The sequence below is a fragment of the Littorina saxatilis genome, linkage group LG7 (genome assembly GCF_037325665.1).
Source record: "Littorina saxatilis isolate snail1 linkage group LG7, US_GU_Lsax_2.0, whole genome shotgun sequence".
In the NCBI taxonomy this organism is placed as follows: Eukaryota; Metazoa; Mollusca; class Gastropoda; order Littorinimorpha; family Littorinidae; genus Littorina; species Littorina saxatilis.
Genome location: NC_090251.1, coordinates 51,864,302 through 51,891,597, shown reverse-complemented (window position 1 = coordinate 51,891,597; position 27,296 = coordinate 51,864,302). Strand labels below are relative to the sequence as shown.

Genomic DNA, 27,296 nt, shown 5'->3' with positions numbered 1-27,296 from the left:
TACTGGAAACTTGCATTCTCCCAGTAAGGTCATATATTGTACTACGTTGCAAGCCCCTGGAGCAATTTTTTTATTAGTGCTTTTGTGAACAAGAAACAATTAACAAGGGGCTCTATCCCATCTCCCCCCCTTCCCCCGTCGCGATATAACCTTCGTGGTTGAAAACGATGTTAAACACCAATTAAATAAAGAAAGGGAAACTGATTTGGCTTGGTTTATCTCAGGACACAAGTGTTGACATTAAGCTGGTGTCTATGCTGGAGTGCTTGTGCAAACAGTCATGGCAGATAATGCTGCCTTCCATACAATGTTTGAAAAAACACTTGTAACTTGTTCATGTGATATGCCTTTCTGGGCTCACCCGAGTAATCAATGAGTCTTTTTAATGTGCAGTGTCCATCTGTGTGGATAGATCGATGTCCGTCTATGAACAAAAAACTTCAATCTTGAGGTTATCTCGTATTTTTTTTCAAGCTAGAGCTTTAAAACTGTGCACTGACTTCCAGGGTTCGATGATCTCCCGACATGACCTTGGTCTTGTTGACCCTCGTCAGATTTTAATGTCGCATCGGGTAATGTTCGGTTCATAAAAACTTAACGTTGAGGTTTTCTTGGATATTTTTGAAGCTAGAGCATACAAATTACACACACTTGTAGGTTATCTTCAGACAATACAAAAATGTGGCTTGTTTTTATCAAATTTTAAGGTCACAGCATGAAAATGTTCAATGAGGATCTAGCTATTGCTACTGAAATATCCACTGAGCTTTCAAGAAAGTAAGTCGGTGATCTCATCAAGCTATTATTTTATTGTTTGATTTGAAGTCGCAGCTTAGTGTCTGGGTTATTTTTTTTCTTGTCGTACCGACAGAAATGAGGTCTCACAAGTGTCTGAGCACACTTGTTTTTCTTTGACCAGCTCAGCATCAATGGAGTCGACTTGGCTGCAACAGGGTCCCAAATAAAAAGGAATTACTATGATTCTTGTGTATTTTTCTTTTTTTTGGAAAGGTTTGGGGTGCCAATCATGATGCTAGAGATGGTTGTGTGGGGCTGGGGCAAGTTTGTATCGGTAGGATTTTCATTTGATTGGATAACTAAATGGATTAATACAGGTCCCATTTGGGTCAATAAGTAGGAAATAACGTTCTCTTGAACTTTTTGTTAATAAAGTTAGAACAGCAAGTATTTTATTTGTTATTCTTATAATACATGACGAAAGGTCATTCTGATCATCATCACTCCACGGCTATCGCCAGTTATCTCTCTGACCGGACGCTAAAGTCCTACGCGAATCTATCGAAACAAGAATACAGAGTTATCTCCCATATGATGTTCGCGAGCAGTGTTTGCAAGACGAAAATGATTGCAGATTGGCCGACTTCGACAGTGATCTCCGTTCTGTTCTTCACAGTTATGATAAAGACTTCGTTCTAAGGTCAAAACAAGTCAAAATTTTGGGACTGCTGCCGGAAGGAGAACGTAATATATGGTTGCATCACTGTCAGAAAAAATCGTCTGCTCCAGCGAGCGCCGAAACCAAACGGTTGATTATCACGCGACACTTTTGCCATATTTAGAGTTGTTTGCACAGTTAATACAGCCGCGAAAAATAGCTCACTTGAAACTGTCTTACATATCAATTCCTTTGTAATTTAAAAATTGCACAACACCATGAAAAATCATTATCGACGATCGCGAATCTGCTTATATCCATAACACATTTACGAAAAGATCTACGTATGTAAAAAAATCGATTTCCTCGTCAGACAAGGAAAACCAAAGCATCCTGTCAGGGATAGAATGAGCCGAACTCATTTTGACCTGAGGTCAGGATGGACGAAAGGTGTGTCGTATTAGCATTTGCTTTTCTTTTTTTTTTGCTCTTTAAGTTTATATTTTAGTTGTTTTCTATTACATGACAGCATGAATGGTATGAAGAGTACATGTAACCTAGCAGAATGATGCAAAGGGGGTTAATGTGACAATTGTAACAAAAAATGAAGTTATTTTTGTATCGCAATTCCACAAATTATTATTATGTTGTGGAAAACGGATGTGTTAAGTTGTGATTTTGTTCTTTTTGTGAACTGATATCAGAAGATGAGATCAACCTCAGATATTCTCCATTGGATACAGGGAGGGAAAAGTGATAGATTTACAAGCATTTTGAATAAATATAAGAAGAAAGAAATTACCGAAGCGTCTGGACAACAAACGTTAATTTTGACCAGAGTATTTTTGCATGCGACTGGGTGACTTTCAGCGATCAAGCGTTTTTACGCGAGTTCATGGCAAACTTTGCGTTTCTGGCCATTTTGAGATGAAAACTAATACCTGGAATCCACCGTGGAATGTACTTCCAATTGGCTGATTAAACAATTATCGGAGTATCGGGGTCTTTCATGTGCAATTGCAAAATTACTTCTTGGATTTTTAGTGGAGAAGAGTAGAGTATATATTCTTTTATTCCATGATCTTGAAGGGACTCCTGATTATGAGTGTGAGGAAAGAATTGTTTCAAAACTGCCTGGCATAAAGAATATTTGTGCATTTCACAGCCACTTTTATGTGGCCACTGTCAACTGAATAAATAATCGAAGATGATTTTGTCCTTTTGCTGTTACAGAACAGATGGTTGTTGTGCTTGTGTGTGTGTCTGTTTTCAGTATAGTCTGTAAATCATGTCACAGTGTGTTATTCAGAGCTGAACAGAGTATCTGCCAAGTGTGTGTGTGCACGTGCGTGTGTGTGTTAATGGTATTCAGGGTTTCATTTTATCTCGCACGATTCTGAGAGGAATGGGTCACTTTTGTGCGAACGCGGGAATACGTCGCTGAACGAATGGATTCCGTCCTGTAAAGACGTACTTATAGGTGCTCTGTCCTCATTTTGCTTTGAATGGATTCCGTCCACCCCCCGCGGGTTAGGGGGTCTCCCATATTGGTTGGGACGAGAAAGAATTTACCCGATGCTCCCCAGCATGTCATAAGAGTCGACTAACGGATTTTGTTTCTCCTTTTACCCTTAAGTGTTTCTTGTATAGAATATAGTCAAATGTTTGTAAAGATTTTAGTCAAGCAGTATGTAAGAAATGTTAAGTCCTTTGTACTGGAAACTTGCATTCTCCCAGTAAGGTAATATATTGTACTACGTTGCAAGCCCCTGGAGCAATTTTTTTATTAGTGCTTTTGTGAACAAGAAACAATTAACAAGTGGCTCTATCCCATCTCCCCCCTTTCTCCGTCGCGATATAACCTTGAACGGTTGAAAACGATGTTAAACACCAAATAAAGAAAGAAAGAAAGAAAGAACACGCACACAAAAACTCATCCGTGCATACATATCAGTCAGATGTGGAATATGATGTCACGTAATGTTTTTATTAGAATGACCATTATAAACAAACTGGCTTAGTAGGTTGGAAAGAAGGAAGGGGTTGTTAAATTATACTTCAGGGATGTACAAGCTGTGGTAATCGTCAAAAAAGCCGCTCCATTATTTCATGAGCCAGAGAAGGGCAGACAAAACCCATACACAGGAGAAGACAACCCATACAAAGGAAAGACAACCCAGACATCTTCAGACCCACTCATAACAGAAGCTCTCGTCAGAAAGACCTCAAAGCATCCAGTTTCACGGTCTTCGCAGGGGAGGTAAAAATTAAGTCACAGAAAATATGTCACAACTGAATTGAAAAATAAAACTTGTCATTTATATAATTTAGCACAAAAACATGCATACGCTTTATCAACACGGAGTAAACTTCTTTGACACTGCATGGACATTGCAAATCACAACTGTCGAAAGGGGGAAAGGGGCAAAGCACTGAAATTTTTCTGGTGAAAAAAGTACTGAAACCCAAACCTAGGAGACAGCAAGGAAAATATATCTTATTAATCATGCCATCTCTAAGTTTCTAAAAAATGCACCCAATTACTATGCGATTTTTCCAGACAACACCAACAGTCCAAGTAACGAGCTAACATGGCAGTGAGAGAAGGAGAGGAATAAAGAAAGTCCAAACAAACGGGCCTCTTGGTTACAACCCAAGCTCGACCGATCACACTCGCAAATAAAACAAATTCATTTCAACATTATTTTCTCTATGCCGTCTTGGGCACACACAAAAAGTTTGTACTCCACGTCGAAAAGAATCTACGATGCATCCACACTCGCCCTTGCTTTCATCAAGTGTTGCCGCACAAAAGCAAAGGGAAATTGGATGGTGACAGGCCTAGTTGAAGAAAGCGTCGCGCGGTGTAGGCCTCTGGTATGATTTGCAGACGATAACTACCTGCTAAATGTACGGAGTGAGAGTTTCGATGATGCCTTTTTCTATCCTCGTCGACTTGGGCAGAAGAAAATCAGCTTCAAAATGTACAGAAGGAATTCTCTGGTTAACTTTCACGTCACTGAAACAGACAAACAGAAAGGGAAGTGTAATAGTAATAATAACAATTATGAACACTTATTACTTGCCCCTTCTGGCAATAGCAAAACGGACACACACACACACACACCGTACGTACACACACACCGTACACACACACACACACACACACAAACACACGCAGTGTAATATTCATCACATGCTAGATTCTAACAAATTGTCAAGACATTGACCAGGCGATGTTACAACCTAAGACAATACGACGGTATTTTTTTAACCGCATGTGCCGAATTGGAATAATATTACTAATAGGGCTAACTGAGCTCAGCTTCAAAGATACGTAACTACACCGCAAGAACTAAATTTGAAATAAATGTAGGGCACCTGTGAAGCTTAATAATCAGTATTAGCAGCTATATTCATTTTCAACAAACATAATTTGTGAAACTATACAATTGCCTCTAATCCCAAAACAGAGAGGTTTTTTTTACTTGAAGGTCAACACAAAAATAAAACCTAAACAGAACCCAGGGCAGTATAAAGCATAACAGTACCACCAGCATTTTCTCCTTACCACTAAAAGCTATCAGAAAAGAAAGAAAAAATTTAATTGAAAAGACCAAAACAGGGCTGATCGAGACTGTTGCCGTATTGGGAAAATAAAAATCAAACCGCCTGAGCCAAAACACGGCCCCACAAACCAATATAGCACACGCTCACTTCGCAGCCAGGAAACCAAACCGGGATGCAAAACGAAAACAAATTCAAAATCAATGTATATGCAACTCCATGAATATGGGAAGAATAAAAATCAAATCAGTTCGTCTGAGCTAAAAACCCGGCCACACAAACCAAAACACACTCTCTTCGTAGCCAGGAAACCAAACCGGGATGCAAAAGAAAGTAAATTCAAAATCAATGTATGTTGCAACTCCATGAATATTGGAAAAATAAAAATCCAATCAGTCCGTCTGAGCCAAACCCCGGCCACACAAACCAAACCAACACACAAACTCTGCGCAGCCAGGAAACCAAAACCAGGATCGGATGCAAAAGAAAACAAATTCAAAATCAATGTAAGCAACTCCCACGGATGAATGCTAATGAAAACGGCTATATTAGGAATAAATAAAAACGTCAAGTAAAAAAGTAATACAATGGTCAAAGGATGCAGGAGGGAGTTGGAGGAGGGGGTAGTTGAATAGGGGAGGGAGGGTGATATGGAGGGGGTAAGGAACAAACTGGGGGAGGGAGAGGGAGATGAAAAAAAAGGGGGGGGGGGTAGTTGAATAGGGGAGGGAGGGTGATATGGAGGGGGTAAGGAACAAACTGGGGGAGGGAGAGGGAGATGAAAAAAAGGGGGGGGTAGTTGAATAGGGGAGGGGGGGGTGATAGGGAGGGGGTAAGGAACAAACTGGGGGAGGGAGAGGGAGATGAAAAAAGGGGGGGGGGTAGTTGAATAGGGGAGGGGGGGGGGGTGATATGGAGGGGGTAAGGAGCAAACTGGGGGAGGGAGAGGGAGATGAAAAAAAGGGGGGGGTAGTTGAATAGGGGAGGGGGGGGGTGATAGGGAGGGGGTAGGGAGCAAACTGGGGGAGGGAGAGGGAGATGAAAAAGAGGGGGGGGGGACTGGAATAGAGGGAATAACTGAAGGGGAGGGGGAGGAAGAGAGGAAATAACTTGGGGGAGGGAGATGTGGGTTGAATGGAAGGGGGGAGGACTTGGTGGGATTGCATTGATGATAAATGTGTTTTAACGCCCTCAGGGTTAAACCATCTGAGGCATGTTCCCGAGGAAAGTCAGTGTTGGGGTCAGGAGCATTTAACTGAGTGGAGCGGGGAGTTGGGGGGGAAGAGGGGGGGGGGGGAGAAACATGGGGGGGGGGGGGGGGGGCGGTCTGGGACTTGGACAGGGAGTGGCCGGGAGTAAGGTCTGGCAAAATAAGGAGGAAGAAGCAGATGGTCTAGCAAAGCACCTCTACACATTTCAGTAGTTCTTGTACTTTAGCCACGTCGCCGCCCTCGCCGATAGCCACAGCGAGCGAGCAGGACCACGACGCAGACCCCTCGGCGCACTTGGCGGTGACACAGTAGGTGCCCGAGTCGGTGGACAGGGCCGCAGGGATGGTCAGGCTGACCGACTTGCCTTCCTGACTGAACTTGAAGCGGCCACCATCTTCTACTGGTCGCCCGTCTTTGCTCCACGAAACTGAGACAGGTTTGGACAGGTGTGAGTACAGTCATAAAGAATTTTGTGATGATACAGACAACCAATTATACTCAAATGGACACATCACGCTCTCTCTCTCCTCGCTCTTAAACATACACACACACACACACACACACACACACACACACACACACACAGACACATACACACACACACTCACATACTCACACACTCTCTCTCTCTCTCTCTCTCTCTCTCTCTCTCTCTCCCCCCCACACACAGAAACTCACATGTATCTAGACATACCTGTAAGCTCAGAGGGACACAAACGCGCGCGCACGCACCCACCCACACACACAGGACAGACATGTAAGCTGAGGGGGACTGTCGAGAGTGGCGGAGAAGGTGACAGCGTTGCCTTCACACACACACACACACACACCTGTAAGCTCAGAAGGACTGTCGAGAGTGGCGGAGAAGGTGAGAGGGCTGCCCTCCTCCACGTTCAGTGATTGGGGCCAGGTGGTGAACACGGGGCCAGTCGCTTCTTCGTCTGGAACTGAACAATTAATGGATTCCTTGTTAATGCGTAAATTGTTTCTCATTCAAGCGGTCATGCAGTGTTGTTTCCAGGCCGCGGTCTTCCGTCACTGTCGCATACTTGTTTGATGTGACCCCTTGCTGGTCGACCGTCCGATAGTTTTGTCATGAAGGAGGTCTTCTGACCACCACTTGTTCTACCAAGCGGACAAAGCCAGGACAGACAGGTCTGCGAACCCCTGTTTTGCACTTGGAGTATTATCAAACAAACTTCGTGTATTTCCAGAAAAAATTAGCGTACTCCCCACAACATTTGGACATCGATGATTCAAACATGCTTCACATGCATCCGTCGCACCGTTATTTAAGTTAACCAAAACATTTAAAACACATGCTTATTTCAATGTTTACTTCAAAAATGGCAACCATGTGTCAAAATACTGGATCAGCTTCGGGATGGGCTTGTGAAGAAAAGTAGTCCAGGAATTTTTCTTATCGTACTTTTTTCCACTGACCGTACTGATCGTATTCTAGTCAATCATGCCGCACAGAATACGGCGAAATCGTATGGGTTCCCTGGTCTGCCAGGGCATTTGGACCTATTTTCAATCAAAGTCCAACTGAACACTGGCAGCCACTGTGTTAAAATTTTAAAAAAATGAAACTTTGCAGTTAGCTATCGTCAAAAAAGAACCAACACCTTATGGCGGCATCTCTCTCTTTTTCTCTGTATCTCCATCTCACACACACACACACACAAACACCCACACACATACATACACATACCAACTCACCCCCCCCCCCCCCCACACACACACACACATACCAACTCACCCCCCACGCACACACACATACACACACATACTCACATACATACACCAGCTCAAACCCCACGCACACACACACACACACACACACACACCAACTTACCCCCCCACGCACACGTACACACCTACTAGCACAGCGTACCTTTAACAAAAATTGTGGCGCTACTGCTAGCAGAGCCTCCAGCGTTGGTGGCCACACAGGAGTAGATGCCGGCGTCGTCGGGGAAGATTTCGCCGATGATCAGTTTGTAGATGTCGCCTGCGTTTTGATACTTAAAGTCGTCACTGTCTTCGATTGTCTTTCCGTTGGCCAGCCACTGAATCTCAGGCTTGCCTGTAAGGAGACACAAATGGGATTAATACATGACTACCTAGAAGTGTTTAATCAAAATGTAAACTGATTGCGTGGCCATTGCTGCAATCGACGATTTTCAATGTCAATGTCATCATAGGGTTTGACAAGATCGTTGGGCAAATTTCAAGATCATACACATGCTCTCTCTCTCTCTCTCTCTCTCTCTCTCTCTCTCTCTCTCTCTCTCTCTCTCTCTCTCTCTCTCTCTCTCTCTCTCTCTCTCTAGTATACCAATGCTTATTCTGTTACCCTCGTAAAATAAAGAATTGTCATGTCATTGTCATTGTCTCTCTCTCTCACACACACACACACACACACAAACACACATAAACAAACACTGACACACAAACACTCGAAAACACACACATCTCCACCCACACACATGCCCCCCTCCCCCCCCCACACACACACACTGACCAGAGATCCTGCACTGCAGTGTGACCTCATCGCCATCAGTGACGCTCTGTCCCTGCAGGTGTTCCAGGAAGCGGGGCGACTCAGCGGCTGTCGATTTCTCTGCCGGCGTCTCTTTCGGTGCCTCCACAGCTTCGGGCTCCTTGGCTGGCGCTGCTTTCTTTGCCACTGTTACACATCACAGGAATAATTAAAGTGATGTTTTGAAGCCATATTTCCTTACCCGATGTATAAAATGGACAGCATTTTGCATCCTCTTCCTCACCCCAATTTCCCTTTCCCCAAAATGATTTGAAATAAATAAAAAATAAAACCCCTCTGGTGGTGATGCAGGCTTTAGTGACTGCTATGAAACATCCCACTACCTCACCCCTACTATACGCCCTAATTCACCTCCCGAGTCGCAATGCTCACAAGTCATAGTGACGCTCGGCTGGCTTTGGTTGGTGTTGGTCGCTTTACGCACATATGTGACCCTCCACCACGGAATGAGTCGCATGTCACCTTTGCATGATTTTCATATTTTTACATTTTTCTTAAGAGTTTTTTATGCTCTATCCAGTGGTGAAAACCGTTTTAGAAAAGAGCGAAAACTGTTTGAGTTATAAGCCTGTGACTAAGGTGACCCTCACACTGTTACCAGACACTCCCCGGACTTTTATTAAGCCTAGCGCAGAACCGCGCGAGGTGACATGCGACTCATTTCGTGGTGGAGGTCACATATATACTCGCTCTCCTACCCCAAAAAGTCCCCCTCCCCCCCCCCCCCCCCCACACACACCTCATCCTCACTAATCAGCACTTTACACACGTACGCACTTTAATTTCCCCTACATACTTAACATAACAGACACACACTCACACACACACCACGCCACTTAATGATATACGATACCGATACATGCAAAGCCTGGCGGTGACCTTCCATTATTTTTCTATTGCTGATATGTTGAAGTCACCGAGACAAACTTTGTTCTCACAATTATGTGTCACTTACTCGGGAGATAAGCAGAAATAGTATTACGATTCTTTTTGAACTTTGGCTTCTGACGTCACAGACTTCACTTCGAAAGAGAGGGTCAAAACGTCTTGGTTGTTTTAATCGATACCGTATCTCTTTAAAGCAGCACTCACCTTTGATAGTGACGTTGGCTTTAGTGGTGGCGACGCCGGCAGTGTTGGTGGCCTTGCACACATACTCGCCCCCCCCCCCTCTCCCCCTCTCCCCCTCCCCACCCCACCGCCCCGAAACACCTCATCCTCACTAGCAAGCACTCATGACAGTACTCACCTTTGATGGTGACGTTGGTTTTAGTGGTGGCGACGCCGGCAGTGTTGGTGGCCTTGCACACATACTCGCCCTCATCGTCCTGCACAGTCTCCTCCACCATTAGCCGACTGGACGACCCTCGCGTCTTGATCATCACGATGTCGTCAGATTGCAACAACTGGTGACGAGATAACACAAGGTACAGAGTCAGCTAGGCAATGGAGACGTTAGTGACTGAATCATGCAACAGTGCAACACAGGACTTGGGCTGTGAAGGCGGCATCAAAATACACTTTATTTACCGCAAACTCTGAGACAAAAAAATACATGGATAAATAAAAGTCGCAAACGGACTGGATGAACTTCAGCACACACACACACACACAAACACACACAAACACATACACACACACACACACAGTCATGCACTTACACACAAGAACACCCTCCTCCCTCACACTCTCTCTCTCTCTTTCCCTCCCTCCCTCCCTCTCTCTCTCTCTCACACTCCCTCTCCCCCCTCTCTCTCCCCTCTCTCTCTCCCCCCTCACTCTCCCTCCCTCCATCCCCCCTCTCTCTCTCTCTCTCTCTCTCTCTCTCTCTCTCTCTCTCTCTCTCTCTCTCTCTCTCTCTCTCTCTCTCTCTCTCTCTCTCTCTCTCTCTCTCTCTCTCTCTCTGACCTGTCCGTTCTGGAACCACTCGATGTTGGGGTCAGGTTTGCCAGAGAAGCTGACCTCCAGCACCAGTTTTTCTCCCTCATTCACATCCACGGGGGACAACTGTTCGGTGAACTTGGGGCTCTCCTCTTCTGAGCGCTCTGTCAAAATCAACACTTAGTATAAGCTACACAGTTCAAGCAATTCTGAAGACGGCGAAGAGTCACAGTATAAGATGACAAATTCCAAGAATCTGATCAACGGCTTAACTTTACACGAGCTTCTGGTTTATGAAGCTTGTTACAATTTTAGTACAACTACATTCTAAACAACAAGAGGCTAAAACAACTAAAATATTCAAAGCAAAAGGCAAAACAACTAATTGTTGTTTGTTTGTTAATAAAGCATTGTTGTAACCAGTACAAATACCACTGGTACCTACTATTGGCTACGTATACATGTGTTATCGGTAAGTATGTGGTTTAATCATTAAGGAATAAAAGTGCATTTCCGATAGAATGAAGAAATGCAAATAATGTTCTGTTAGGCCTGCAGTTTTTTGTAACTAAAAACTATTTCACGAATGTAAATATGCACAAAGGGCAGCAATACAGCATAATCTAAACAAAACTGCTACTCTAAACATAAATATAGAAATGTGTAAATCGTATCTTAACACAGAACTACAAAACCTTCCATGCACATGCCACATACACATGCAAACACATTTGTACCACATTGATCAACTTTCTGAAGAACATTGTTTTAATCCTGTCCTTAACGGGGCGAAGTCGACTACGCGAAGTGTTCTTCGCGAAGCTGATCGCACTTAACTTTAGCACTGAGTTTTCGGTAAAAAGACTTCTAATCGACTTCAGGCTCAATTTAGAACAGGATTTACAAAGGAATAAAAACCCAGAGAAGAATAGCAGCTCTACACTCACAAGGCAAGTAACAAATGAATGAATGAATAAATGACTGAATGACCAATAAACGGAACATAAAAAAACCACATTTAGCAACAGACATCCAGAAGAAATTCAGCACATGCATAGCAACAAGGGTTAAACTTTTGTCTGGCAGATAGCAGTTACCCCTAACCCAGGAGAAGGGGGAGGGGGGAGGGATTGGAAAAAGAAGAATGACGAGGGCTGCTAAACTACACAGAACCAAACTGGACTGCTCAGGTGGGGGAAAAAAAACACACTTTACTGATTCCCAGAGGACACATTTCGGGTTGTTTATGATACAGGTGTTCGGAAATCAGTATCCGAGGTTTATACTGGCTGGGAAGAGTTGTGCCCCTTCAATGAGGCAAGCAATCATGACGTCACACTGTTTGCCTCCACTGTTTCAAAGGGGAGCAACTCTTCTACAGCCACTACAGGGTTGATCATTTCCAAAATACGTCTATTGGGACAAAGGGATGGGGGAGGGGGAGGGGGAGGGAGGGGGGGAGGAGGGGGGGGGGGGGAAGGGGTACTCTACAAGCACACGTTTAGCTCAGAACAGGAGAAGAAGTGTACACATTGGACGCGTTCTCGGTATAGTAGATTGGACAAAGTTTCTCTAGCGGCATAACAATGACAAAGGAGATAGGTACCAAATGACTTCACGCTTTTGGGAGAGGAACATTTGCTGGGAAAAGAAGAAGGAAAACAAAGAAAAGTGACAGATACCAGTACCAGTCTTTAAAGCGCGTGCCTCCAAAGTGTCACAGAAGAACTAGGATCGAGGCTCTCAGCCGTGGACAGTTCGTTTCGCGTTCATAAAAGTCATCCAGAGAAGGCGAGCAACATGTGGTGTGTGTGTGTGTGTGTGTGTGTGTGTGTGGGGGGGGTAGTGTGTGTGTGTGTGTGTGGGGGGTAGTGTGTGTGTGTGCGTGTGTGCGTGCGTGCGTGCGTGCGTGCATGCTTTCGTTCGTTCGTTCTGTCTGCCTGTCATGTGATGGATGTCCATGTTTCCGAGTCTGTTTAGCTGTCTGTGTTTGCCAGAACATTGTTCAGGCAGACTTACAAAAAAGAAGTTAAAGAAAACATGCACTGTATGCAAAGAAAGAATACAAATCAGAAAGAAGCTGGCAGCAGTATGCACGAAGTCACTGATCACGTCGCATCTATGTAGTGAAAGTGTGCAATGTGTTTAAATCCATCTTGCTAAATCAAATGTGTGAAAAAAAACTCATCCAATTTATCCCCAGACTTTATTAGCCACCAGTATCAGTCGGGTACATAGTCTCTCAGGATGAGGGAAAATCACGATCACTTACTTAGGAATCCAAACCTATGTACAGTACACACTACATGTTTATGTGGGAAGATCATGTACAAAAACAAGGGGGAAAGAAGAATATCTAAAGAAAAAGAATAGAAGGAATAATACAACTGACAATTTATACATCGGAGCTAGCATTAGAAAATCACTACCAATAATCAATCCTTTATTCTGGATGGGAAACAAATAAACCAAGTATATAAAAAGCAAAGAATACAGTGGTAGTATGAGAGTAGAAAAAGCTATTATTCTAGTGTCAGGACATAGCTAACTAGAATTTTGTTTATCTACATCGTAAAGCAAAAACACAAACCACAGAATTATTATTGTTAGAAAAAAGCGATGTTTAACGAAAGAAAACAGACCAGAATAAACTAACGGAACCTACACAAAAATTCAGACATTCACCAGAGCCGCCAGGCATTCATCTTAACACAAAAATCAAACGCAAGTAATCAAATGTACAGTACAGAAAAACGCATAATATAGCATTAAATAAAACATTGCAGTTATAGCCAAAAAGCCAAATTCAGCATTCATGCAAATTGCAGTTACAGACAGGAAGCTTCAAGATACAGAAAAGAAATAAAAAAAAAAAATCAGTGGGACTCTGTGACAGACTCCGAGATGGATGTCATCGTCTCAGACCCCTGGACTGATTTTGACGAAGAGGAGGATGACTTACGCTCTGTTCGAGTAGAAGAGGAAGTAGAAGTTCTAACACTACTACTACTGCTAGTACTAGACTTCACAGCTGAAACAAAACGAAACACATAACATCAACACAAAGCAACTATAATCTACTACAAGCAAGCGTCTAAACTCAAGCAAACCTACACTACATTTAATGCTGTATATTGGACAGTCAAACCTATTCTGGCGATCATTGTTTGATAACGACCACCTGCCACCCCTCCTCCCATTTTTAACACTTTTCACACAAACTTTGTTTAGGCAGGGTTCCCACAGCCTAATTCTCCTCCCATTTTTAACACTTTTTGCACACACTGAGCCTTTTAGATCAAAACCAAACCACATTGTACTCTACATTAATGCACAAACTGTAAATGAGCAGATGCACAGTCATTGTATACTCTTGTGAACTTCCTCTTTTTTTAATTCTTTTTTAATTTTTATTTTATTGATGACGTACGTTAGTTTATTTTCTCTGAACATGATTTCCAAAGTTTTGAAATTATCCCACACCCTTCTTAAGTTTTTACAAAACTTTCCCAATCTGGAAAATAACTGCTTGCCCCTTTTACATTTTCCCAAACTCTAAAAACCCTGTTTAGAAACAATTGCTCACTTCGAGATTTCAGAATACCCTGTCTGTGTTATTGGCCTTATTAAAAAAAAAAATCATTACGCTGGAAATTATCTGTATTGGTTCGTTCTGAGTTTTCAGTACTTGGCCTTAAAGGGTTTCCACAGAAATTCTACTGAAGCACAAAAACACAGACAATAAAGACAAGGTAGAATGTGTGAGAATCACAAACATGCATCTTCAGACTGCTATAAGATCCCAAAAGCATGTTTAACAGAGAAATACAGACAATACAGACAGGACATATACACACCACAGAACAGACTGTTGTTTATTAGTACGTGTTGACATTACAAAACATAACCCACAAGAGTAATGAGAAGTCATTTATAAGATATTCATGTTCTGTTTGACGGGTGACTTCATACAGAAATGTGCATAGAATTATAATCATATAAACACTAATTGCAAAAGAATATAAATTTCAGCCAGCACACAAAACACTGCTCATGAAAAGGTCCAGCCTAGCCTGTATAGCCAAACTCCTAGTTATTAGCAATAATAAACAGGACACCCAAATTAGTATATTATTATGGCAAAAACAATGTTTAACGCATTGATTTAGCAATGAATTCTACAATCATTCAACCTGCAGTATCAAGTTAATCAATTTTACAATCACACCACCCATTTCTAGTGTTCTGTTTCCCACCTACTTTGCAATATATTAAATAACATGAGATAAAATCTGTGCTATCCAAGACAATCGGGATGTGGGTTTACCTCGCAGGAGCCGACTTCGGCTATACGTAACGGGTTGAGTGCGCATCGCCATTTACAAGAATATTTACAAAGCATCATTCCTAGTGTTCTATTTCCCGTCTACTTTGCAACATAAATAACATGAGATAAAATATATGCAAACTCACGCTATTCCAGACAAGTATATTCTCCACAAAGCATCAATCCATGACAAGATTACCTACACTTCTGATCTCCCACAATGACACGGGTTCCCAGGATACACCGTATTACTGGTGTAATAATGTGAAACTTGTTGTCAGTCCAGCACAAATATACCTCCTTTAGGGCTAGTTTCTTGAGAAAAAACCTGTTTAGTTTCAGTGTACATTCTCTCTCACTTACTTTTTTTCTCTGACCGCGATGATGAGTAGCTTTCCTCCTCGATCTCAGTGCGGCGAGATTTGCGTGTGGTGGAGGTCGACCCGTAGCTGTCTTCCTCGATCTTCACGTCCGACTTGGTCCGCCGTACCATTCGAGACACTCCAGACTTCGTCTCCTTGGGGATGTACAAAGCGCGCTCTGCAAGTGAAAAATGCAAGTGATAACTCTGGAAGAAAATCATGTGGCATAAGCTTACTCCAGATACAGCACTGTGGAAGTGGCGTCACGTTGGAAAAAGAGTGACAAATGTCGAGACTCATTCAGCGTCACAACGAAGCTGGAAAAGAGTGACAAACTTACGGCAGACTAACAAAGAATGTCACTGTTTTGTTCAAACTCTGTGTGAGCCAGAACATCATGGCTGAGCTCACTGACCTTCAGCGGTAACCTTGCTGCAGGCTAAATCAGTCCATAGAATACGACAAACACACTCTCAGGTATCACCGCCAGGTTAGCTTGCTGCAGGCTAACACAGTTTCTGTCACGATCAAAATCAAATTGTGTCAGAAATCTTGGCTGACCTTCAAAGCTGACCTTGCTGCAGACTAACTTAGTATAATTGTTGCTATCTAATGCAAATGCGTCAGAAATCATGAGAAGGTTCATGCAGTGACCTTCAACGACGACCTTGCTGTAGACTTATTTCGTCATTAATGGTGCTATCAAATGCAAAGGTGTCAGAAATCATAACAAGGTTCACTGACATTTAATGGTGACCTTGCTGCAATCTAACTGATGAGTAATTGGTGACATCAAATTGGTCAGAAATCATGACCAGGCTAACTGACCTTCAACGGTGACCTTGCAGAAAACTAACTTTGCAATTTTACAGAAGTTTTGAACACAAAGTCTGAGAAAACAAGGTCTTAAAAGCGAGGGAGTCGTAAATTGGGGGGTCTTTAGAGGGGGGTTCCACTGTATGAAATGCAAACGTGTCAGAATCATGGCAACGTTCACTGACCTTCAACGGTGACCTTGCAGCCGGTCTCCTGTTCGCCGAGAGAGTTGATGGCCTTGCACACGTAGCGGCCAGTGTCGGACGCCCTGGAGTTGCTGACCTCCAGGGAACACACACCGTGAGAGTAGGTGATGTTGTAGTGGTCACCGTCGTGCAGCTCTTTGTTGTCCTTTGTCCAGGTTACCTGCGTGTGGTCAACCATTGCATTATGAGTCAGTGAATTAATGGGAAAATAAACACTTTTTGAAGTGTAATGAGCGCTTCTGGGGTGATAACGCGAGACAACTCAAGTGATCTTGCCGCGAGGTGGCGCCAGTTACCAGTTGTGCTTCTAGTGCATGTTTGACAAGTGTGTGCTTGTGTGTGTGTTCAGATATATGGTGCCTGTGTCTGCTTTATTTCTGCCAGTATGTTTGTATTTGTGAACGTCCCATACGACGAGCAAACGACAATAGTTACCTTGGGCGGTGGGTGCGCCATAACCTCACAGATCAGTTTGAACTCGCTGCCAGCCTGGATGAAGCGGGGACGCAGCTCAAAGCCAAAGGCAGGCGGTGCATCCTCCTTCGGTTTCTCGAACTGCTTCTCTTCAAAGATTCGCTTCCTGTCACAGTATAGTGCAAGTCATGAGACACATGTACATGCTGATACTTTGAAGGTAAAGATAGACATTGGACCATACACCTCTTCTTCTTCTGCGTTCGTGGGCTGAAACTCCCTCGTACACTCGTGTTTTTGCACGAGTGGAATTTTACGTGTATGACCGTTTTTACCCCGCCATTTAGGCAGCCATACGCCGCTTTCGGAGGAAGCATGCTGGGTATTTTCGTGTTTCTATAACCCACCGAACTCTGACATAGATTACAAGATCTTTTTTGTGCGCACTTGGTCTTGTGCTTGCGTGTACACACGAAGGGGGATAAGCCACTAGCAGGTCTGCACATAAGTTGACCTGGGAGATCGGAAAAATCTCCACACTTAATCCACCAGGCGGCCGCGACCGGGATTCGAACCCTCGACCTTCCGATTAAAAGGCCAACGTCTTACCACCCCGCCACAGCGCCCGTCTGGACCACACACCTATTATTCTGAGACCTGCACAAATCTGGAAAAAATCAGCGAGGGATTGAAAGGGAGGGAGTCTTAAAATGGAGGTATATTTAAAGACACTATTAACAGATGATATGGAAATATCGGGTCTAAGGCGGGGATGTAGCTCAGTCGGTAGCGCGCTGGATTTGTATCCAGTTGGCCGCTGTCAGCGTGAGTTCGTCCCCACGTTCGGCGAGAGATTTATTTCTCAGAGTCAACTTTGTGTGCAGACTCTCCTCGGTGTCCGAACACCCCCGTGTGTACACGCAAGCACAAGACCAAGTGCGCACGAAAAAGATCCTGTAATCCATGTCAGAGTTCGGTGGGTTATAGAAACACGAAAATACCCAGCATGCTTCCTCCGAAAACGGCGTATGGCTGCCTAAATGGCGGGGTAAAAAACGGTCAGACACGTACAATTCCACTCGTGCAAAAAACACGAGTGTACGTGGGAGTTTCAGCCCACGAACGCAGAAGAAGAAAAAAGAAGAAATATGGGGTCTTAAAAGAGAAGGTTCCAAACAAAGGGTTCCAAACAAAGGGTTCCAAACAAAGGGTTCCACTGTAAATAAAATGATTAGACGCATGCTGATTTCTTTTTTGTGTTGAATTTTTTCCCTGTCAAAAGAAAGTTACTATTAAAGCGCCTGGATACATGCTCATTTTCTTGTTCCTAAGTGCAAATAGGACCAAAGTAATCAGACACCTGCGACTCGATGTATTGGTAATGCACAAACCGTTCTAAATAAATAAACAAATTCCATCCATTAACAGAAATACGTATGGCTCAGTCGTCACGAAATATCTGACTGCCTTTTTCAACTCATTTTGTGAAATCTTCAATTAAAAAACCCACACACAAAAACTTCAGAGAAAACATCGCTTCAAAGACTTGAACCAAATCATCAAAGATATGTACAAGTACATGTGCAATGAAGGTTCTGTACTTACTACTGCACATGGCGCGTTCATGTGAATATATGATATACAAAATATTTTTTTAAAAACGTAAAAAACTCATCATAGATATATGTACAAAACATATACAATTACGTTTCTCTGCATACTACTGCACATGGCGCGTTCCCGTGAGTATATAATATAAATAATAATAAAACGACTGAAAGAACTCACTTTCTGGCTGGTGTGTTTTCTCTGCTAGGTGTCATGCGGCTATCCACCCCAGCTGAAACAAAAGGCAAGACATTCGTCATTTCACATCAGCTAGTGTAGAAGACAACAGTATCTTACCTTATTCACGCATACATACTTGCAACAAGCATACATTCAAGCAAACAAAGGGGTAAAGACACCCCTCAATCAATGGCAAAAATGTACATCAATGAATGTATCGTGATGCTCATAACTAACTCAGTGTTAGGCATTTGTGAAGTGAGAGTACAGGGGAAGCTATTGGAAGGGTATCTATTATGTGTTAGAGAGTACAAACTCTCAGACCATCGGAAACCATTGCCACGGTAACGAAAGCAAAACTGCCAATCTCGTTTTTTGAGTTAGGCACTTTTTTTTTTATATACAGGAAGACTTGTTTGGAAACTGCGAAGGTATGCAAAAGCTTTTTGGGGTTGTTTTGCTGTTGTGCTAATCGAAAATGTTGCTGACAGCTCTTTATCTCACGTTTATCCCATAGGAACAGCTCGAGATAGGCAGTTATCAACTTATAACTAAAGTGAGTGTCACAAAGATGTGAGTAGCATATTTGTGATGTGAAACCACGTCGTGTTTTTAACCTCCCTAAATATTGAAGTGCGATGCGTAGGTGACCGGAGAGGCGTTATCACGGGTTTTGTGCGTTGCACGAGAAAACCATAGTTTGACATGAGTTGTGTTTATGAGAACTGTAGCTGGTCTGGGGTTAATAACGTCACAGCGTTTAAGATTTTCAACCGGGAAGGTTGTCGGCGCGTGTCGGTCTTGTTCTGGGAACAAGTACTCTTTCAAGAGACGGGTCTCTTAAGGTAAATGATTTACTATGTTGTATATTATTGAAGTTGGAATACATAGCTGGAATGTAAAGGTTAGTGTATACAAAGTGCACTAAATTCTAGTGTGAAGTTTTGAGAGAATTCTTGTTGTGATTATGTTATGGTTTTCGTTGGTAAATTCTTGAACATAATTGCTGTTACGCATTTATGTTATGTTTAAGACAGTGATATTATGTGTGGTAGTGTCAGTGATGGATTAAGTGATTCATGGATGAAGTATAGTGGATTTTGTCTGTGGACGGAATGTGAATGTAGAATGAACGAGAGAGATGTTACATGACTTTAGTTTAGGAAGAGGAGATGGTTAAAGAGAATGTGTATTAAGACTTGGGTTAATTCTTTAGGAGTTTCCATGAGGGGTTTTCCATGGCGTGGACAAGGGACGGACCTTACACGGGAGAATGCGGGGCGATGGTGGGGGAAGAGACCACATCGGCGCAGAGATGGCTAGACGGAGGAGTCACCATCGTTACCGGTCGTAGCGACGACGGTTATTTTCGCTAATGGCGGAAATGTTTCTCGTTATTAATAGATTTGGTTTATTGAGACACATTTTTCAGCCGTTACCGCCTTATGTTGTACTGTCATGCAGGAACACCACTATAAGCTTCTAGCTTGTTGCTGTTTCTGTGAACTTTGTATACATGTCATGATTGTAACCTTTGTTAAAATAAACTTATGTTTAAACCAAATGTTTATCGGGGAGAAACGTGAAAGGTGTGTGTTGGCACCTATAAGGAAAGTTTCTGGGAATTCATCATCTACGGGATTCAGCGACACAAGGATCTGTAAATGACGACATGCAGTGAGCCGTGATACGAACTCGTGAGTGTCTGTCAGCACCTTATCTTGTGCGTTAATCTATCTTTGAGAAAGTATCTTTATAACATGTATTTACATGCATTGAGTGAATGCTATATGCTGTGTGAACTGTGTGTTCAAGAAGTTGATGCGTATTGATGTATTTGAAGTGAAGAATTGTGTTATATTTTGGAGAGGAAATAATAAGTCTGCATCCTCCCAAAATTCTGTGTTTGGAGTGTTTTAGTGTGAAGAGTGAAGAGTCAGAGTAATTAGATAGGGCAGAACACGTATACGTAAAAGTAACTCCTTTATTCACACTAAAATCCACTTCATGACAGTGAGATAAGCTGAAACCAAGTAAGGTTTTTGCGATTTTCTCAAAACAGTAAAAAATGACATAGGCAATTATCTTATGAGCGTGACGGTATGATGCAAGTAAATAGAGCGCATCTGGAAAACCATGTGCTCAGGCTAAATCAATGAGTTTTATTTTGTTATTTCTGTTAATAAATTAACATTTTGGCGGAATAAAGTGTGCCTCGAGGTGAAACTTGTTTCCCTTTAAACTTACAGCTATACACATAATATATATATACGACTTGTGTGTGTCTGTGTGTCTGTCTGTGAGTTCGCGATGCACGGCCAAAGTTCTCGATGGATCTGCTTCAAATTTGGTGGGCATATTCAGGTAGACCCGGTACAGGACACAACCTGGTCGATATTTCAACACGTGCTCTCAGCGCGAAGCGCTGAACCGATTTTGGTTCCACCTCAGCTATTTTGGTTCCACCTCAGCTACCCGGGCCCCCATACAGACACACCAAAGCCAAAGTTCTCGGTGGATCTTTTTCAAATTTGGACACCGTATTCAGCTACACCCCGGACACAATATCATCGATGAGATATTTCAACACGTGCTCTCAGCGCGCAGCGCTGAACCGAATTTGGTTTTTGTGTTCATTTCACCATTATAAGTAACTCTTCCTTATCTTCTCATCTTCTCCATGTTTTCAGCGTTTACCTCCCTTTTTTCGTATGGTGCACTTTTGTATGAAGGGGGCATCTTCGGATATTCCCGGCGTTCTGTTACTATTTTTAGAAGGTCACCGCAGTGTCCAGAACGTAAATTGGACCCGTAAATTATCCTCACTGTAAAAGTGCAAAGGTCGAATCAATTTATAGCCACGCGAAAAATACACTGTCATCTATCTCTCTATAGATACGGCTTCTCTGTGTTTGTGTGTGTGTGTGTGTGTGTGTGTGTGTGTGTGTGTGTGTGTGTGTGTGTGTGTGTGTGTGTGTGTGTGTGTCTCTATGTGAGCAACACCTGTGCATTGTTCAGTTCTGTTTGTGATGTGGTCTGGCGGCTTTTGTGTAATTTTATGTACTGGCCTTCCTTTGAGAAGCCATAACAGTTCAAAAGGGCTTAGAGATAAGCTCTAACTTGCTCAGTCCTGTTTGAGTGGAGTTCGCCTCCAAAGGTGATTAACACGGTTACATTCGTCGACAAGGATGGGACTCGATATGGTCAGGAATGGCATTATGGCCACTGAATCATTTTCGTGCTGTTCCCATTCCACGAATCTGGGAGGGACCTAAGCTTGGCGGGTCCATTGTTCGGACCCGGCGAAGCCGGCGTACGGCTCTAAGTACTTCTTCCCGGCGAAGCCGGCTACCCGGCGAAGCGGGTATTCATTCTAGTAATATATATTTCTATCAAACTTGAACTCATTTTGTGGTCATGGTTTCATGTTCTCTTGAGGAATAGTCTTTTAACATTGTGAGGCTCATTGGTTTAAACAATTTTTTATTCAGTTGCATAAATACAAAGCCGTAATTGAAAGTTGTAATTAAGGGAGCACAACAAGATAAACTTATAAATGTGCTTTCTTTCTTTCTTTATTTGGTGTTTAACGTTGTTTTCAACCGTTCAAGGTTATATCGCGACGAATAAATGTGCTCATTCTTACTTACTTGGGTTCACGAACACTATTGCAAATAAGTTTTCATTAATTCACGCATAAACCTTCGCGCAGCATAACGTTTGATGTGGTCATTTTTTATTTGCTCTTTTCATTGATGGGACATGGGTAGAAATGAAAAGGCTTACTGAGGCGTACCCCCCAACCCCCTCCTTAGAAGCCACTTAAACATCAAAAAAGGTCTGTTTCGTGTGTTCTGGATTGAGATAAAAACGTCTTTATGCAGATTCGACGTACAAATCCAATACCTGTACCTGATGGTGTACTTACGTTCAACCTGGAGTTTAGCCCTCTCCTCCTTCCTGCCGAAAGAGTTCTCGGCACGGACGATATACTCTCCCTTGTCGTCCATCTTGATGCGACTGACCTTCAGTTCGTACTCTTTGCCCATGTACTTCTGCATGTGCTTGTAGCTCTGTGACAGGGCGCCCTCGTTGTGGAACCTGTGGTGGTAGAAAGGCAAGACACAATCATTAGCACTGGCCTTTGGTGCAGTGGAGCCTGAAAAATGAGCTATGCTCTTCTGATAAGACTGTCGGTACATACCAACAAACCACGCTTGCTATTGTCCTATGCCTATGGTACAGTGAACGACACTCCTCCAAACCCTTTAACACGCATGCACGCACATACACGCACACACACACACGCACACACACACACACACACACGCGCACGCACACACACACACACACACACACACACACACACACACACACACACACACACACACACACACACATTGCAAAACAAGAACAGATTGTAAGTACAGGCCAAGCCTTAAATCCTCATCCTTGTTAAATAAACTTCAGTTTAGTTCAGTTCTCTCGGTCTTAATCTTAACACGAAGACTACTGACCATGAGACGATGGGAGCAGAAGCAGCGATGATCTTGCAGTCAAACTTGGCAAACTGGCCCTCAACCGCCACCTGGTTTCGAGGCTTGCGCACGAACCTGGGCACAGCCTCCTTGCGATCTGAACACACGGGATCATGGCTCAATTTATGTCATAAAAATAATGAGTTGCGTTGAGTGTGGTTTTCACTAAAGTCATGACAATTTTCTGCTCAAACGTCCACAGCATGAATGGGAAGATGAAGGTGGGAATACATCTGGAGAGAGAAACTGATCTCTTTTAGTGTTAAAATGTATGTTTGATCACAAGGACATTATTTGTGCGTACATGTAGTAGTGACCCCCCACCCCCTCCCCCTTACTGTTGAACATTATTTAACACACAATTCAAAGCTAACGATAAGGGAAAGAGACAATCTTCTGCAAATAAACTGGTTTGGATTTCCTTGTTCTATAATTCTAGTGCATTTTAATATTGTAATAAGAAGTGACTTTTGACAGCCCAGGGCAGTATCTGTGTGTGTGTGTGTGTGCATGTGTGTGTGTGTGTGTGTGTGTGTGTGTGTGTGTGTGAGTGTGTGTGTGTGTGTGTGTGTGTGTGTGTGTGTGTGTGTGTGTGTGTGTGTGTGTGTGTGTATGAGCTCTTGCTCAAGTGGTTTCACTGACGGGGTGCGTGTCCCTGAAACACCCGCCTAATCAGCTGCAATGTGTGAATTTGGGGAATGTATTTTGGACAAAATTCGACTATGTACAGCTGACAAGTGACATAAAAGTGACATTCCTGCAGTGGACTGATCAGCTTACCGAAGTATGTGTCGTAAATCTGGAACTCCTTGGGTCGCTGTTTGCGCAGGGAGCTGAAGTTGGCGATGCGACCAATGGCCGGCATGGGCTGGGGCCAGTCCGCCTGGGGGGAAAGACGTGCAGAGTTGAAGACACATACACACAAGATACACAAACTATTAATACCTTAAAATAAATCGGAAAGAAAGAAAGCAAACAGAACAAGAAAGACTATGGTGGGTAATTACAAATACAATTCTGAGAAAGGAACTAATGCTTTCGTTCCTCGTATCGATTGGAGCTTGAAGAGCTTATACTTATCTCAGATACCTACGAATTTATTAATCCATTCGTGCAATTGCTTCTTTGGTTGTTGCCAGTCCGCCTGGGGGACAGACGTGCAGACTTGAAGACACATACACACAAAACACACACAAATACATTGAAATAAATGGCAGTAAACAACAACAAAACATTTAAAGTTGGTTGGTTGGTTGTTATTTGTTATTGTTTCTTCTGCTGATAGCGCTATTCGAGACCGAGGCAAGTTTGTTTCCTTTTTCAGTTCACAATAAAGAAAAGAAGCGCACAAGCGAGACCATGGTGGGTATTACAATTCTTCGCAAGGAGCTAAAGTTGATTGTTAACTCATTCTTTCGTTCATCGGTATAAGTCTGACTGTCCAATTAATCTCCAGTGGCAGGAAGCAACATGCATTTGTCAGCGATGGGACAATGGACAATGGACAATGGACAATGGACAAATGAAAATGAAAATGACAAAGAAATAAGAGAGCAGCGTATGACAAAGACAATGACAGATGCACAATGTGGTACTTACGTATTTGTCCTTGATCTTCTGTCTGATCTTGCTGTAACGACTGGAAGGTATGCGGTTCGTCAGGTTGCTGTGGTCGCCCTGCAATCACAAAACACCAACATCTTTCCAGTATACACAAAGTGTTGAAAATCCTGTATCAGAATATCTCAGTCTCACCCGAAAATGGAGTATAGAACAAAAACGGCCACGAACGTTGCAACTCACTCGTGCCAAACTATGAGAGCACATGGAAGTTGCAGCCTAAAAATGCAGAAGAATAATGAAGTGATATATCATTGAGTCTACAGCAAAGGATGCTTTTTACATTTAGTCAAGTTTTGACTAAATGTTTTAACATAGAGGGGGAATCGAGACGAGGGTCGTGGTGTATGTGTGTGTGTCTGTCTGTGCATGTGTGTGTGTAGAGCGATTCAGACCAAACTACTGGACCGATCTTTATGAAATTTGACATGAGAGTTCCTGGGAATGATATTCTTCATCATTTCCTGATTCCAAAAACATATACATATGTTATATTTGGATTAAAAACAAGCTCTGAAAATTAAAAATATAAAAATTATGATCAAAATTAAATTTCTGAAATCAATTTAGGTCGGTTCCTGATTCCAAAAACATATAGATATGATATGTTTGGATTAAAAACACGCTCAGAAAGTTAAAACGAAGAGAGGTACAGAAAAGCTTGCTATGCAGCACAGCGAAACCACTACCGCGCTGAACAGGCTCGTCAGTTTCACTCCGTTTTGCACAAGCGGCGGACTACGGTCATTGTGAAAAAATGCAGTGCGTTCAGTTTCATTCTGTGAGTTCCACAGCTTGACTAAATGTAGTAATTTCGCCTTACGCGATTTGTTTTTCTTCTCAAGACACGGTCAATCCTCACTTATTCTCATACAGTGCCCCCTCCCCCCACCCACCTTTTTTTGTAATAACCTGCAATTTCAGACTCCCTCCCTTTGAAGAAACGTTTTCTCAGACTCTCTGTTGATGTTCTCTGTAAAGTTACCTCCGTTTAAAGACTCCCTCTATTAAGACCTGGTTATCTCAAATTTGTCAAGGTCTTAGAAGATAGGTAATCACAGCCTGTACCACGACCACCACCGTATCTATACCCCCCCCCCCCTCACCTTCCTCTGGCATATCTAAACTTCAAATGGTATCACCAACAGACAGTTATATTCATGCCAACAACTGACACCCACCTTGAGCCATGGGTGTTCCAGAGATTCATGGACAGTCATTCTCTTCCTGTTCAGACACAAGCATAACTATGGTAAACATGTGTGTACCTAGAGTAGACCGTATCAGGACAATTCCCCCCCCCCCCCCCCCCCCCGGACAATTCCCCCCCCCCCCCTCTGGACTTTTCCCCCCAGACAATCCTCCCCTGGACAACTCCCCCCTAGGACAACCCCCCCATAGGATAACTCACCCCGGGTCAATTTTCACCCCTAGACAATACTCCCCGAGGACACCCCCCCCCACACACCAATAGCCCCCCACCCCCCAAAAAATTATTTTCACAAATGATTATTATCGTTAACTTTCTTCCCTTTCTGCGGATCATAGAAATCATCAGTGAGCATTCATCAGTATGTTAGAACTCAGATTGCTGCCCTGGGTTTTGTTCATCAGCCACTGAAACAAAAAATGTTAGCTCACGTGCGCCTTACTCTTCAAGTGTGATAACAACCATGATTGAAGAAGCTATTATGAAATGAATACCCATGGGGGGTATTGTCCGGGGGGGGGGGGGGGGGAATTGACCAGGGGGCAGAAGTCCTAGGGGGGGAATGTACAGGGGGGGATTGTCTGGGGGGAGAAGTCCAGGGGGGTCAGTGAAGTCCGGGGGGTTGGGGGGAGGGAATTGTCCTAGAACCAGAGTAGACATATGCACAATCCAATGCATGAATGGTGAATGCAGATACTTCCCCTTCCATCAACTCGGACAGAAAAAAGAAAAGAAATGAGACAATCATGAGCAGATATGTCTGGCAAATGTCACTGTCCTCGTCTTAACGTTTCTTAACTGACGCACGCATCGCATCATACACTCTTTGGGGATGATAGCCACTTGTTCATTTCATTGGATCTAATTCTCGAAGAGGCCATACAACAGCGTCTCACTAATGTTGTCATTATTAAAACGCTTACTTCCTTTATTACTCAATCTCACTTTTTTCCCGTAGATACTAGGGAAGCTTTAAGTACTAGGGCAGCCTTAACTACTAGGGCAGCCTTAAGTACTAGGGCAGCCTTAACTACTAGGGCAGCCTTAAGTACTAGGGCAGCCTTAACTACTAGGGCAGCCTTAGCTCCAAGGGCGGCCATGTGACATCTTCAGACTGCTAACAATTGACACGTACGGTGGCATTTTCTGCAGCAGAGAGCGGATGAACTCCTTGCCCTCAGTGGAGACGTTGGAGAAAGCGTCTTCATCAAACTCCCAGTCACACCGCTTGACGTTCTGCAGAGTGTCAAGGTCGTCCTCGCCAGCGAAGGGTGACAGGCCGCTCAGCCTGCAACATGACACGGTCTTTGTATGCACGTTCATGTCTTTGTTAGTCGCTATTTACGCACGTTCATGTCGTTTTAGATTGTCATGAGCTCTAACATTCATATAAT

General features: G+C 43.2%; 1 protein-coding gene across 13 annotated transcripts in view; it reads right to left on the bottom strand.

The window, feature by feature from the left end:
- Window positions 1-3,364: 3,364 nt before the first annotated feature.
- Window positions 3,365-27,296, bottom strand: part of LOC138971784 (twitchin-like) — a 307,593-nt gene continuing 283,661 nt past the window's right edge. For 11 of the 13 annotated variants that reach the window (XM_070344585.1, XM_070344594.1, XM_070344586.1 and 8 more), the window contains 18 exons: window positions 27,038-27,190; window positions 25,874-25,919; window positions 24,672-24,749; window positions 23,853-23,955; window positions 23,052-23,169; window positions 22,463-22,635; window positions 18,535-18,586; window positions 16,768-16,912; window positions 16,312-16,492; window positions 15,312-15,488; window positions 13,584-13,652; window positions 10,649-10,785; window positions 9,990-10,146; window positions 8,702-8,866; window positions 8,072-8,263; window positions 7,005-7,121; window positions 6,369-6,601; window positions 3,365-4,415 (listed from right to left, as the gene is read on the bottom strand). In XM_070344585.1, the coding sequence (XP_070200686.1) occupies window positions 4,413-4,415; window positions 6,369-6,601; window positions 7,005-7,121; window positions 8,072-8,263; window positions 8,702-8,866; window positions 9,990-10,146; window positions 10,649-10,785; window positions 13,584-13,652; window positions 15,312-15,488; window positions 16,312-16,492; window positions 16,768-16,912; window positions 18,535-18,586; window positions 22,463-22,635; window positions 23,052-23,169; window positions 23,853-23,955; window positions 24,672-24,749; window positions 25,874-25,919; window positions 27,038-27,190 (2,299 nt within the window). In that variant the 3' untranslated portion in view covers window positions 3,365-4,412. The remainder of the gene's footprint in view (window positions 4,416-6,368; window positions 6,602-7,004; window positions 7,122-8,071; window positions 8,264-8,701; window positions 8,867-9,989; window positions 10,147-10,648; window positions 10,786-13,583; window positions 13,653-15,311; window positions 15,489-16,311; window positions 16,493-16,767; window positions 16,913-18,534; window positions 18,587-22,462; window positions 22,636-23,051; window positions 23,170-23,852; window positions 23,956-24,671; window positions 24,750-25,873; window positions 25,920-27,037; window positions 27,191-27,296) is intronic. The other 2 variants (XM_070344588.1, XM_070344592.1) reach the window with 2 other exon arrangements.